Source organism: Aythya marila (assembly GCF_965140915.1).
Source record: "Aythya marila genome assembly, chromosome: Z".
Taxonomy (NCBI): Eukaryota; Metazoa; Chordata; class Aves; order Anseriformes; family Anatidae; genus Aythya; species Aythya marila.
In genome coordinates this window covers 54,358,217-54,373,143 of record NC_139080.1, presented here as the reverse complement: position 1 = coordinate 54,373,143, position 14,927 = coordinate 54,358,217, and the positions used below count along the sequence as shown (strand labels likewise).

At 49.1% G+C, this 14,927-nt stretch overlaps 1 protein-coding gene across 3 annotated transcripts; it reads right to left on the bottom strand.

The window, feature by feature from the left end:
* Positions 1-3,294: 3,294 nt before the first annotated feature.
* On the bottom strand, positions 3,295-14,867 carry CHRNB3 (cholinergic receptor nicotinic beta 3 subunit). 3 transcript variants are annotated; one of them, XM_082784279.1, is made up of 7 exons: positions 12,870-14,867; positions 10,927-11,078; positions 10,325-10,369; positions 6,967-7,076; positions 6,505-6,767; positions 5,885-6,285; positions 3,295-4,833 (listed from the first exon to the last, which is right to left on the bottom strand). In XM_082784279.1, the coding sequence occupies exons 1-7, from the start codon at positions 12,910-12,912 to the stop codon at positions 4,699-4,701; spliced, it is 1,149 nt and encodes a 382-aa protein (XP_082640405.1). In that variant the 5' UTR covers positions 12,913-14,867; the 3' UTR covers positions 3,295-4,698. The 3 variants fall into 3 exon arrangements, with proteins under 3 accessions (XP_082640405.1, XP_082640403.1, XP_082640404.1); XM_082784277.1 differs by having other exon boundaries at positions 5,885-6,767; XM_082784278.1 differs by lacking the exon at positions 12,870-14,867 and having other exon boundaries at positions 5,885-6,767; positions 10,325-10,449; positions 10,927-10,993.
* Between the last annotated feature and the right edge of the window lie 60 nt (positions 14,868-14,927).

Here is a 14,927-nt window from a genome sequence, read left to right as displayed (position 1 = left end):
AGGTGCGGCCTCACCAGAGCTGAGTACAGGGGGACGATCACCTCCCTAGCCCTGCTGGCCACACTGTTCCTGATACAAGCCAGGATGCCGTTGGCCTTCTTGGCCACCTGAGCACACTGCTGGCTCATATTCAGCCGACTATCCACCATCACTCCCAGGTCCTTCTCTGCCAGGCAGCTCTCCAACCATTCCTCTCCCAGTCTGTAGCTCTGCTTGGGGTTATTGCGCCCCAGGTGCAGGACCCGGCACTTGGCCTTGTTGAACTTCATGCAGTTGACCTCAGCCCATCGGTGCAGCCTATCCAGATCCTCCTGCAGAGCTTTCCTACCCTCAAGCAGATCGACACACGCACCTAACTTGGTGTCATCTGCGAACTTACTGAGGGTGCACTCGATGCCCTCGTCCAGATCATCGATGAAGATATTAAAGAGGACCGGCCCCAGCACCGAGCCCTGGGGGACGCCACTAGTGACTGGCCTCCAACTGGACTTGGCTCCATTCACCACGACTCTTTGGGCCCGGCTATCCAGCCAGTTTCTAACCCAACGAAGCGTGCGCCAGTCCAAGCCAAGAGCAGCCAGTTTCTTGAGGAGAATGCTGTGGGAGACGGTGTCAAAAGCCTTGCTGAAGTCAAGGTAGACCACATCCACAGCCTTTCCCTCATCCACCCAGCGCGTCACTCTGTCATAGAAGGAGATCAGGTTCGTCAGGCATGACCTGCCTTTCATAAACCCATGCTGACTGGGCCTGATCGCCTGCTTGCCCTGCAAGTGTTGCGTGATGACTCTCAGGAGGATCTGCTCCATGAGCTTCCCTGGCACTGAGGTCAAACTGACAGGCCTGTAGTTCCCCGGGTCTGCCCTCCGGCCCTTCTTGTAGATGGGCGTCACATTTGCTAGCCGCCAGTCGATTGGGACCTCCCCCGATAGCCAGGACTGTTGATTGGTTTGATCTGGATTTCTAAAACCCAGGACCAACTTGGATTACACACACCGTATCAGGAGAAGGTTGGCTGTCATGAGACCTGTGCAAAAATAGGCAATTTGGTCCAAGTGGCTCTGCAGCAGATTTCCCTTTGCCAGCTCCTCACGGGTCAGTCTCGTGTGGGTGATCCTGTTTTGCAGCTCCAGGGACACTTCTCTGGGGCTGGGGTTTCTCCTGTGTAACCAGGTACCAGTCACAGTGCGCTTCATCCTGAAGCACTGCGTAGCTGTGCACCTGATGTGGTTCCTAAATTACGTGGATAATTTACCCTTGGGTCCCTTCTCTGTTTTGATCCCTGCTGGTTGTGCACAGGAGGATTCTTCTCTAAGAGGCACCATTCCCATCCAAGTCAATGGGACTGAAATGCACGGTGGAGGTAATGGTGCAATGACAGGAATATAACTGTCTCAGTCCAATATTTGAAATACGCCAGGTCACTTTTTTCTAGAAGAAAAACATTTTATTTTTTTTTCTGTGAACCCGCTGCATGTTGCACAATTATGTAGTGGCTGACAGGTGTATGAACAACCACACTTTATTTTATTGGCCAGTCATTTACATATCACTCCTGGAACACGCTCTCATGAAAAATTTGTTTGTTTTTTTTTAAAGCCCACTTCTGTACAATGTGTTTAGATGTGCTACCAAATGCTTTGCTGTACTGATCCCTAATCAGCAAGGGGAGAAGGGGAAAGAAAGGGACTTTGAAGAGGAAAGCTGCATTCTGAGCATGAAAGCTTCTTTCCTGCAGGAAAGACATCTGCCTTCCAGCATTTTCTGCTGCAACCTATGACCATACAGGCAATTAAAATAAGATGTGTGAAGGTGAACTGCATTGATGTCTCAGGCATGGCAGCTCACACCCCATAGCCAGCAAGCTGACCTTAGTGAAATCCCTGCCTTTCGGTCAAGGCATAATCGCTCAGCTCCCCAACCCCTGTTAGGAGTCCCCCTAACACACCTGACTCCTCCCGTTGCCTCATCAGCTGAGTACTACACATTCACAAACTACTCAATGCTTATTACTACACCATCTATGTACTATTTTATTTGACCAATCTTTAATTTCTCCTTTTCCTTTTTTTTTTTTTTTTTCCTTTCTTCTCTCATGACCAGAAGGCCTGTGATTTTTTTGTTTGTTTTTTACTGATTTTGCACTGCTTGTCTTGTTTTTCTTAGCTGTCCTCCTTATTCTGGGGCAGTGGGACCTTCTCCTTATCTGCTTAACATACTCCCCACTGGCATGCCACTGCTATGCCCACACAACCACTTCTGAATATGCAAGATTAGTGGAATTTTCCACTGCAAAAACACAACTTCATTTCTCGCACCTGACAGTGCTCACATCTGGGAATTTGCCTTTGACAGCACTGTGAAAAGCACTTTGAAAGCAGTGCTGAGTCCCCACAAATCACCTTCTGTGTATCCAGATGTCACACTTTGAGGCAGTGATAAGGCAGAGGGTTGGTTTTGCTTTTAAGGTTTTAAATTTGGAATGTTGTCATGCACAGGCAGGAGCACAGGGAGCAGAAGGAGGGAACCCGTCAGAGGTTCCTGCCTGCCCTAATGTCCTCCCTGGTTGTATTTTTAGTGGGACACACTGAATGCATTTGTGGGCCAGAGAGAAAAAGATTCAGGGAAGCTCAGAAACAATCAGCACGAGGAATAATGAACAGTGGAGCTACAAACGTAGCAGTCCCAGGGGCATGCTAGGAGGACCAGAGGACAAGCTCCTGTCCAGGAAAGGATGCCATGGCCAACAGGCCACCCCTTGGTGGCAATAATCAGAGGGAAACCCGTCATTAACTGACGGCAGGAATCTATAAATACAGGAAAGAAGAGTTTCCTGGCAGTTTTCCAATGGGTGTTTCCCAGTACTGGCCAGGGGAACAAACCAACCTGAACAATGCAAGGAGAGAAGAGCACCTGCTAATAAACCCAATGTGTAAGATTTTTATGCCAGTGTCCACATTAAGACATCTCTCTGCATATGCTAAACCAAATGGGTTTGTCCTAGGTTCTTGCAATGTAATAATCAACTCTGAATGCTTCCCCCTCAAACACACACACAAGTAAAATTCACAAGTACTTTTCAAGAACATGCAAAATCCCGTATTGGAATAGATTTGAGACAAGGCTTTTCTGAAGTGGGCTGAAAACTAGAACTAGCAACAAAAACAACAACAACAAGGAATAAGAAAGATCAGCATCAATATATAAGCATTCTCACCCCAGGAATCATTTACTGAACACAGCTTTATTAATGATGTTTGCACATGTAATCAAGGCTTTCTGCAGTGACAAAACAAGCTGGGATGATTTGAGCTCACAGAGGTCTGGTGAGCACATGTAATCCAAGCACGAGAATATCCTTGTATATTTTTAGCACCTTCTAACCTCCCCCCTTAGAGAGAAAGTTTCAGGGCCAGCTAAAGCTTTAGCAAGACTCACATTCATATTCTTGAGAAACAAATCTCCAAACCCCTTGTTAGCCTTGAAAACACCTGCAAGTTCTGAGAGGGATTTTCTAAAGGACTCTACGATGGCACAGCTCTGCCCCAGGGAAAGTGGTGAGAGCCTCACATGTGCGTTTTCTGTCATGTCTTATTTACACTTTAGAGAGCTGTTTCTAATAAAGCAGAAGAATCCCTTTTAAATGCTTCAGAGGAATGAAATTCTGAACCGGCTGAGAAACATGGACAAGCCAACACCCAAAGATGTACCTTTCTGGTACCCTCCCCACCCCACAGCTCTCAGGAGAAATTCCGCTTCTGCACCAGCCACAAGCTTCATTTGCCACAAATGATCATGCAGTGACAAAGATCCTCTCCAACAAAATTATTTAGGAAGATCACTGTTGCCATGTGGAGTAGCACGGTCACTTTTCTCTATGTGATATGCTTCTGATGATCTGCCACTTCCAGTCCTGTGAACCTGCAGGTGCAGGAATCATAGTTTCCAAATGTGAAGCATGGGGAAAATCATTACTTGTTCAGCCTTTTGGAATATTAGAGAGCATCGGAAAAAATGTGAATACTTAAACTTAATGCTTAAATTCCTTACGGCCAAGAGGAGAGACAAAGTGTGCATGATATAAAGGCTGGTGGCAAGTGGTCAGAGCTCTAAGTTTTCCCAGGGTTGAGCTGATCCTGAAGCAAGGTAGGGCCACAGTGTCAAGGTCTTGAATATCCCATCTAAAAGGTATTTATAGTTTTTCTAATACACATGCTTTGTGATTGCCACTTCCAACATGTACAGGAGGCAATCCGTAGGGACTTTGTGGTTTTAACTTGGAAATGTAGATAGACTGAGTACTGACTAGTGTTCCTACAATAATTTTATGAAGTCATATTTTAACTGGAACAACTGCCTGTGAAGTATAGTTGTGCCAGAAGCACTATTTTCAATTCTAACTAATATTCTTGGCTCATGATTATAACATAACCAAGCTACTACTAAAATGCTTATAACCCAGTTCTGCAACACCGATTCACTTTAGTACCCAGCTGCTCACCAAGCCCTTCTCTGATCTCAGCCAAGACTGTAGCCATTACAGCTGCATGAAGATAGAAAGCATCAGTCAGTGCCCGTTACCATCACCTTCTCTCTCTCTTGCCTTTGCTTCCCAGAGACCAATCCTCTACACCAGAGACCAAGCCCAAAGGCACCACCATCCCGTGGCATTGTGCCGGTATGCTAGCGTGGGAGCATTTTCTACAGAGTGTTGTTCAGCCACATCTGTAACGCAGGGGTAAAGATGAGAACTGAACCTGTCACTGACGCCACCAGAAACAACCACAGGAAGATCCGATCTAGGACTTGAGCTACAAATTTCCAGTCCTGGACAACCTGTGGAGGAGAGAGGGAGAAGAAACAGAAACAGCAATGAGCCTGGTACTTTGTTGTTACTGCTACATGTATTTCAGTTCCAAAAATCTGGCTTTTAAAACCAGAATTTTGTGGTGCTCCATAGCCTGAAGGCAACATGGATCTCCTTTTCATTACCCATACCTGCCAGCCACTCAAACACCAAAGCATTTCTGTAGTATTAGCACACAATAATCAGACTTCTTTCAGGCTTTGCAAAAGCTTTTAGCTAAGTGCACAGATAAAAGCTTACAGGCTCAAGCTTGAAGATGGCTTTATAATGAATTAGGTTTCTTTTAACAGAACTGCACTTCCCTTGGCGAGCAAGGACTTGGCTGTAGCAAAGCACTTTGATTCGGATGTTGCTTCCAGGACAAGTGGTCCCGTTGGCTTGTGTTTGCTTAAGTGCTCTGCTGGCTCAGGCTGCGTGCATTCAGGAGGGAGATTCTGCATTGTGAGTACTGGCACAACCCCACATAAATGGAAGAGCTATTTATAAAAGCAATTCAGGGGAGGGCTGTTTTGGTTTGTTTTTTTTTTTAATGATTTAAGCCTCAAAGAGAAGACGTCGGTCATGGACAAGATACACTCACATATTGCATGTTTGATTAACTGTTAATCTCCCTGCTGAAGTCATCAATACTGTTTGAACAAAGCCCAGGCTTTTGCTAGGAGGGTGCTAACAGGAGTTGTTCTCTGTTCATATGCCGCTGGGTGCATTGCTTGGATGTCCTACACTTGCATGAGGTGCAATGTTCATGCACGCATTTTTCAGAAAAAAACACAGACAGGAATCCTTCCAGGACAGGTTGCTGTGGCCTGGTGTCTGGGAAAAGCAAGGATTCCCACAGCAACAAACAGGTCTCCTCAAAGCAATGTATTTCCCCAGAAACGACGTGGGAAAGCTCCCAGGACGTGCCTCAGATGAATGCAGGAGAAAGAGGCAAGCAGAAAGGCATGCAGAAAAGAAAAGGCCTTGGAAGTCACTGCTGTCAAGGGAGCTGTGACCCCTCGTTGCCCTCCCTTCACCTACCTGCCTGATGAAGTGCTCCTTTTTAACGTGCCTGGAAATGTACCGAATGGAATCGGCTGCCTTCTCCAGAAAGGCAATAACCATCTTCTCTCCATCTTTTGCTTGCCTGTGTTTCTGCTTCCCCGGCAGCTTTGATTTCAAGGTGGCTTCCTTCTCCTCGGTGTCCGAGAAGGAGTAACGATCCACGTGGCCCTTCATGCAGAGCAGCCGAGGCAGCTTCTGGAGGAAGAGCCTTTTAACCCAGGGAGCCATGGGGTGGTAGGTCGCCGAGGAGCGGTGGTGGACGTTGATAACAAAGACGGTGACAATGATGGAGAGAGTGACAAAAATCATGATGAAGAGCAGATACTCACCAATCAGAGGGATGACTTTGGAGGAAGAAGGGATTATTTCCTCAATCACTAAAAGGAAAACAGTGAGGGAGACCAGAACTGAAGTAGACAAGGAAAGCTTTTCTCCTTCATCTGAAGGCAGGTAAAACACCAGGACAGTTAGAAAAGACAGCCCCAGGCAAGGGATTATTAAGAAAAGAGTGTAAAAGAGTGGAAGGCGTCTCAGCACAAAGGAGTAAGTGACAAACGGGTAGGAGTACAGCCCATCCTTCCTGTTGCCTTTCATACCTTTGGCATTTAAGATCTCCCACTCCCCATTATCAAAGAAGTCTTTCCTGTCTACATTTTCGTCCACTAGAATCAAGTCCACCATGCTGCCATCGTACGTCCAGGACCCAAACTTCATGGAGCAGTTCTGCCTGTCGAAGGGGAAGAAGGTCACATCCATTGTGCAGGAGCTCTTGTAACTGGCTGGGGGTGTCCAGGTCACCACTCCATTGTACTTCACTATGGCTTTGGTCATCAGGGAGCCTTCAAAACGCCCGTCAGCACTGGGGAGGTGGATAGGAAGAAACAGCACCAAGTTCAGGACTGTGTTTGCCCCAGTCCTACCTCCTCACAGCTCCACGCAAGGAAAGCCAACATGCATATAAAGAACCATCTTTATAACAGCACATGCAAGCTCCATGGTAGCTGACAAGCCTTGCCCATGCTCTAGCCTAAGCCTGGAGCAAGCAGCACGCTACTCACTTTTCAAACAAAACAATGTCAGGAAGCCACAGAGACTCAGAGGGGACACGGATGGCAGTGATCCCGCCGTACTCCTCTGGATTCCAGGAGAGCTTGTGGTCAATCCATTCCTGCAAGGAGACAGAAGACTCCTCTGCCCACCCAGACCCAACTCCCTCATTCCTCCTCCCACCACCTCTCTCGGGCGTCTGTATTGTCCAGCACTATGGGCAGAGCTTGGCATAACATTGATCAGATGCAGGAAGGATGCTGTGCAGGCATGGCAGGGAGACATTAATCCTCATGAGCCACAGGTGGGCTCTATCAACACATGCCTTTCCACACAGCCTCCAGGTGGGCACTCCTGGAGAACACTGATGGTTTTCCCATGGATATTTCATGGTATTGGCCAGGGGAACAAAGCAACTTGAGCCATTCTGTACTGCAAGGGGAGAAAGGCAGCTGGTAATAAGGTCAAGAGTAAGATTTTTATACTGGTGTCTGTGTTAAGACATTTATCTGTATCAGCTAGATTACATGGTCCCTTCCAACCATTTCATCAAAACAAAACAAAATAAAACAAAACAAAAAACTGCATGCTGTTGCAGGAAAAAAAATAATGCAATAATCTTTTAAAGCATTTGGTTACAATCTTGAAGAGATTTGTTTTATTTTGCTAAAAAAAAAAAAAAAAAAAAAAAAAAAAAAAAGTAAAAGCAAGGAGAACTCGTGTTTTGTTTCGTTTCTCAGCTGGGAAGAGCCCAGCAAAGTGGCTCCAGCAACCTGGAGATTTCCACTGAAAATCAGCTCTCTGATTCCTGTCCATGATGGGGTTTTTCAGTTGCTCACTAGAACAGCAGCAAGGGGGAGTGAGAGCTGTAGGCTGTGGTCAATACCATGAAGCAGGGGATAAAACACTTTCCATTAAGCTCCAGCACTAAGTGCTTCGCAGGGATTTGGGGGCCTTCTCAGGGCAATTTCCTCTGTGAGTTAAGGACAAGCCAAAAAGCAGTATTCTCTCCTTCTCCTCCTTCCATACTTTTCCCCTCCCACTTCCTCAGCTCCACATGCCTTTCGCAGCCATACCCAGGCACACGTGTTATTGCAGCCCTTTGCAGCAACCCAGAGCCTCAGCGGAGACCCAGGTGTAGCAAGAGCAAGTTTTTATCTCCTCCAGGAGCAGGGAGGGGATGGGACCAAGGTCATGGGCATATGGTTGGTAGATCCTTCCTAAAATTTGGCACAAAGCACAGGCCAACGAGGCTGTTGCCCAGGGTGGCACCCTGGCAGGACAAATGGCCCTGCTACCTGCACCAGAAGAGATGAACCCACCACTCTCTGAGCTGCCCAAAAGGCTGGGGTCAGCCGTCAGGCTCAGCCCTCCATCCCAATTCCTCCTGCTGCTGAAGGAGGGGTGGGAGCTGGTCAGGTGTGGAAATAGAGGAGAGGGCCTTCAGTGCTCTTACCCTCAGCAGCAGGGACCACTTTTAGCATTAATTTTCCCCTTTTAATGAGGATTTGCAGATGTTACCAGCAGCCTGGGCTGTCAGATGGGCACAGATTCACGTGTACACTGGCCACCTCCTGCAATACGTGCAAGGGGGCTTGGGCTGGAAATGTGCCTGCTGTGCAAGGGGATAGCCAGGGCTGGCAGCAGTAGCCACGGCAGCTAGCTTACAGCAGAGGCGAACACCCTGTGAGCCACCTGGAAACAATCATCCCTCTGGAATCAAAGAGGAGCTGCCCCTTGGCCTGGGTTATCTGTGCATCTGCAGCCCTCCTCCCTCCCCCCCTGCCCTGCATTGATTTGTCTCCAAGCTAAAGTGCTCTTTCATGTCTGCAAGGCAGATGGTTGCGTGTCTCCTTACTAGAGCAGAAAATAGACTGTGTGCAGACTTTGAAGCTGAACAGTTTAAAATGGGTATCTCCCCACGGGCTATGCTGACATGAACTGTAGCACCAGATGCAAAAGGGCTTTTTCCTCTCCTCCCCCTGCCTTCCAAACTGCTCCAGATCCTCTACTGCTCTCTGCTCCCACCAGCTTTGCCTAACTCCAGCTCCTGGGCTGTCACACAGGCACTTAGCCACAGCAAACAGATCAAGAAACACTGGACCCAGACTCTTGATTCTTGCTATTACTTTCTACAATCTCAGATACATCCCAGCAACTACTAAAAGCTCCTTTGCACTCTTTATGTCTGCCTGGATGCACAGCATCAGGTTCCACCATCTTCAGAAGCTGTTTTTGGGGGGGAAAAAAAGGAAAAAAAAAAAAAAAAAAAAAAAGGAAAAATACAAGCAGAAAAAAAAAGCCAAACTCATGCAGAGAAATGATGACTGGGATTCCCTCTCCACCTCACACCTAAAGTGAGGAGCAGACTTCCCTGAGCTCCCCACCGCTGCAGAACCAGAAGCTCTGAGTCATTAGAAAGTTCCAGTTTGTTTGAGTGTTCTTTCACTTTTCCCAACCCAAAAGAGAAAAATACTTTAATTCTGCTTAGCTTAAGGCATCTCTTCCCAGCTGCTATTTTTGCACTTTCTAATAATCCCCGGAGCACTGGATTGCATGTGGAAACAGTTCACACCAAGTCTGCAGGAAGGCACAGCTCCCAGAAGAGGACACCCGGGTCAGGCCACAGGTATGTAGGGCTCAGCCTGTTATACGGGGGGCACCTGCATGTGTGAAAGCCAGTGTCCATGTCTCACTTATTTTCTGCTCCCTTTGCCTTTCATTTGGGCCTCGATGGGGTACTGCTTCTCCATCGCTGAGGGAGATTGCCATTTTTGTGTGTACAGCACCTGGGCTCCTGCGCTGCCCCAAAACTTGCACTCACTGCAGGGCTCCGGGTACCAGGCTGAGGACACAAACTCCACTGCACTTCTCCACCAGCCCAGCAGCCTGGGAACTGTTCCCCCGCCATCATTTTGAGCGAGGCTTGGGTTTTATGTCCTCTCCCTAGGATCAGTTGACACATTTATAGGGCTTACATGTCTGAGAGACTTAAAATAATTGTCACAAGGTCAATAAACTGGTGCCCTGTAATCCAAACCAAACTCATGTCTGAGACAAGATAGTCCCTCCGGGCACGGGCAGCATCCCGGGGACAGTGACTGCTGTACCAGGAGATGTTTCTTCCCTGAAATACAGCTGGCTTGAGCCCGCAGCTGGGGTGCAGGCCACTGAAAGAGTGTACCCCATTTCCTGAAGGCTCACTGCCTGCCTCCATGCCTCTTTAAGCACTTGATGAAGGGAGAGGAGAACTCAAGGCAGGGTTATGGGGCTCTGTACTTGTCATGGACAGCGTGGTAGGCTGGGGTGGCCCTCATCCTTGTGCAGCCCTGCAGCCAAGGGTGGGAGGCCTGCCATGGTCTGATTTACCTGCTTCAGCCACACGTTGGTTGTCATCAGCTGATTCTTCTCATCCTAGGGCGACAGAAGGTAGAGAGGACAGCAATACCAAAGCAGCCAGGGGAAATGTCCCATATCCACGATGTCTCAGCCCCCTATGGAGGAGGGTGCCGAGGAGCTGAGAGGCAGCAGGGCTTGGACAGTGAGAGGGGCCAGGCCAGCATCCCAGCAGCATTTGGGCAGGCAGGAGCCAAAATGTGATCCTGCACGGGCAAATAAAGCCCGAAAGGAGAGGGCAGGGGATGTGGACAGCAGCCTGGGTGATAGGATTTGTCCTGAATAGGACTTGCCTGGAGCGAGCAGTGCCCAGCCAACCCCACAGTTCCTCACCCCCATCCTACACCTCATTAGCTTGAGAGTGTAGGCACCAGGAACAGACTTTGAGGAACATCTGATGCAAGGAGGCCTTAGTCTCGGGGAGCAGTGGGCAGGAAAGGAAGGGCCTTCAGCTTCACTCCAAATAAAACAAGTCCTGGGGTTCCCATCCCTACCCCCTCCATGACACGAGGCAACCAGCCCGCTGGGCCTCCCCAGAAGAAGCAAGGCTTTACCAAGCCCGCCACAACACTTACCACATCCACGAGCTGCGATATCTTTAGCCCAAAGAGGACTTTGATGGTGTCGTTGGAGTTTTGCACGGGGCGGACCCATTTCTGATAGCCTTGAAATAAGTGCCTGAGGAGCGCGTCCTCATTCTCAGCCACCGAACTGAAGGCAGACACACCTGGAAGAAAGAGGGGACATCTTGGGGCCTGGACACGGGCCCTTGGCAGAGCCAGGGGGCAAGGGCAAACAGAGCTGTGATGAGTTTGCACCAGGTTTATGTTTTCTGTGGTGTTTTGCCATGAGTTGGCATACCTTCCCAGTCCTGTTTGCTATTCCTTAGGAGATCCTCAGGCTAAGAGCATCAGGTGCCCTCATTCACTCTTCAGTAGTAAAAACAGCATCTGATTAATGCCACCCCTATTTTTTTTTTCTGATACCTGCAGTATAGCAGAGCCAGGGAGCCACAGGGGAAAGCTGGTCACTGTGGGGACATTCCTGGCTTGTAGCTAGGAACAGCAGCAATAACCTGTGGGCATTTCAGAGCTATGGGGCTTCGTTTGCACTTGCTCAGGAGCCCAGCTGTTTTCAGCAGAACCCAGTGCAAAGGTAAGAGGCAATGAGCATAAACCCCTCCTGAGGCTAGCCAAGGGACAGCAGAAAATTACTGAAAGAGACGAGTTTGCCCAGCTGTGGGGTGCAAGGCAGCAGCACCAGGGGAGAGCAGCAAAAGGAGCTGGCTTGGAGGCAAAAGGAGCTGGGTGACACATGCAGGGCCAGGCCTGCCCACCTCACTTCACAGTCCCCATGGGGGAAAAAGGAGCTGCCACCAGCCACGGGGGACCTTGCACATCCCTGCCCTGCTCCCACCTCGCTCCCCACTACCAGTGCCCTGCCAGTCCCACCAGGAGCAAGGACCCTGTGCTCCCATCGCCATCCTGCAGGCACTGGGATTTCGGCTCCTTCCCAGTTGAGGGGGAGCATGGAAGAGCCCTGCAGGGGGTGCAGCTGAAGGGCCAAAACACAGTGAGCAGCAAGCACCAGAGGTGGAGCAGCCCTAAGGGGAACAAGCCCTGTGGCCCCTCCAGAGGGACAGCCAGAGGCAAGTGTTCCTGAGAAGCACCAAGGAGAAGGAAGGCAGAAGGAACAAGATCAGTGCTCTTATAAGACAGCCTCAGTACTTGCAGGGTGATGGTTTAAAAGCAGAAGTTTTTAATGGGAAGGAAGATTTATCAGGGTTAAAAATAGCCTAGCATCTCCTTTGATCATACTTCGTCTGGTGATTAAGTTAAATAAAGACACAGAGCAAACACTGAACCGAGTAATTTTGCCTTTGAAAAAACAGACACAGACTGTAGGCCAGATGCATCCCTGAATTTATCACATTAAGTATAGAGAGGGTAAAAGTTTTGGATGGAGCTCCCTGGCAGGTTGCCATGAGCACTAAAAAAAAAAAAAAAAAAAAAAAAAAAAAAAAGCACCATTGCCACAAGTCCCCTTTCTCACTGCCATGCATGCCAGGAGCAGCTCCCCTCAAGTGCAGGAGCAGGGAGGGATGGATAGGGACGCTGCCAATAAAAACATGCAAGCCCCCTGAGAAATGCTGTCAGGACACTTAGGACTCCGTGCTCTCACCTGGGGCATTTAAGCGTTTCTCCCGATGAAGGAGATCTGCCCCTGAACCTGCTCCAGCAGTGAGAGCTGAGCTTTGGTTCTTTGGTTAACTTCCCAGTGACCACCCTGTCACACCATAAATCTTAAAACCCCATTGCCAAACTGGCTGAGGCTGCAGTGCAAAGTCAGCAGCTGGTACAACCCTCTCTTGCTAGCCTGGCAGCACTGAGTAGGGGATCAGGAAAAAACAGCGTCTGCCTCATCACAGCAAGCAGCAGCTAACTGGCTGGAAGAAAAAAAATCTTAAAAATCTGCATTTTGTCTTGGAAGAATAATTAAAAAAAAAAATCACACTTACCTGAGTGGGTCAAACACAGCACACAGAGCATCAGGCAAAGCATGGGCACCACCGTGGCTTTTCCTTTAAGTATGGTCCTTTGTTTTCATAGGCAAATCAGTCTCATCCTAGTCAGTGGCTAAAACAATCTGGTTAAAACCCACGGCGGACAATTGAGCCCGCAAGGCAAGCGGGCACCTTTTGAGCTTCATCTTGCATCATTATGACGCTCCGTAAAGCACACTTCATTGATTTTCGGTCAGCTGTCACGTCCCATAAGCCCGAAACGGGTCCCTGGGTCCTAAGCTCTGACTTGATGTGTTCGGGGCAGTATTTGGGTGGCTACAGCCCCTGGCGTCTAGGAGTAAAAGCTAGGCAATGTTTTCAAGGAGGAGAAAAGCATTTTGTTACACTGCCAGTTACAGCTGGGGGAAAAATACAACCAAAACCAGGCTACGGATCAGCCCCAAAGACAAATCACATGCCTGCAAGATTGTCTGTTTGCTCCAGCTGTATCTGCTGATCTGATAAAACAGGCAAAATCCCTAAAGACCTATCCTAGCTTATTCATTTTTCAAATTATAATTTTAATACAGTTTTACAGCTTAAAAAGTAGATTTTAGGGGGAAGGGGACAGCACAGAAACACTTTCAGCTGAAGGGCATGTGAGTGTGTGTCCACACGTGATGTGTGCGGCAAAGGCAGCGACACCTTGGGCTGAGCTTCCTCCAGGAGCCACAAATCTCCAGTATCAGATGGGATGCAGGCTCTTCTCCTCCTGCCCCCAATCACTTCTCCACCAAGGGCATCAGGATCTTCAGCCGCACAAAAGCTCTGGTTTTCTTCCCAAAGTAAAGTCACCGCACCATCTCTGCCTACAGAGGAGCCTTTTCCCTGACATTTTCAAGTTCAAGGGAGAGTGTTGCAAACTTCAGTCTGCACCCAGACATAAATCTCTGCTTTGATTCTCCCTCTCTCTGTGCTGGCACAGTTTCCCTACGTGCCTGCCACAAACAAAACCGAGGCTGTTTTTATATCCTTAGAGATTATCCCCATGCTCTAATGCATATTTGCAACCTAGAGGAACTTTTGCTTGCTGCTTTTTATATGGGAAGCCTCCTGTTTCAGCAGCACCCGGCCCCAGATTTTGGTACTGTCATAAGTTATTCGATTCAGATTTGCCTCAGCTGAGATCCTCACAAAGGACTGATAATGGGCAGCTGTAGCCTTATCAGATTATTCAGCTTTCTCTGATGAAAAAGATGTCATGTCAGTGTGGTTCAAAGTCACGTTGCTGCCAGCAGCAACTTCTCGTGTCTCGCCACCTGACTCGTGATGCCAGGGGCTTGCCTCTGACCCTGTGGCAGCTTGGTGGCTTTGCCCTTTCCACCTTCACAGTCCTCAGGGGAAACCTGCAAGCACTGTGTTAGCACCATGGCTTTGCTGGTTTTGCCTTGTGGGGCTGGGGGAGCAGCTGCTATCCTGGCTGCCTTTCCTCACCCTGAATGCAGAAAGCGTCCCAACAACAGCAGCACTATTGAGGGACTCTGTCCCTGCTGCTGTTGCCAGCAGACTGCTCAGCCTAGCAGTGAGACCCAGACCCGCTGCAAGTCCTCAGCTGAGGTGTGTTCATCTAGCCACAGCGCACTGCAAGGATGCATCTTCTCACGCTGACTTCAAGGGAACAGAGGGTGTTCGGCTGGAAGGGGGCAGGCAGACAACACCAAAACCCACCCTAAAGTTGAGAATGTGCAAAATGTTTTTATCCTGCCCAGTGCAACTCTTTCTGTGACAAAACTCTCCCTTAGGAACTTACTGTGCAGGCTGCTCAGTGCCAGAGGGTCCATCTCACCAAGGGGGCAGCGAAGCGTGGGAGGCAGCCCCCCGCAGGCGACGCACCAATTTCGGGGTGAAACTCGCACCGTCTGCCTTCAGCACCTGCCTTTGCTCTCCCACGGGCGTCGCGGGATCGCTGTGTGACAGCAGGCTCCCCCCCGAGGATTCACGATGCCCTCCCCTGCTGCTCACCCTTCTCCTCCTCCTCCTCCTCCCTTTCCCCTCAGGGCACCGCTCCGCAGC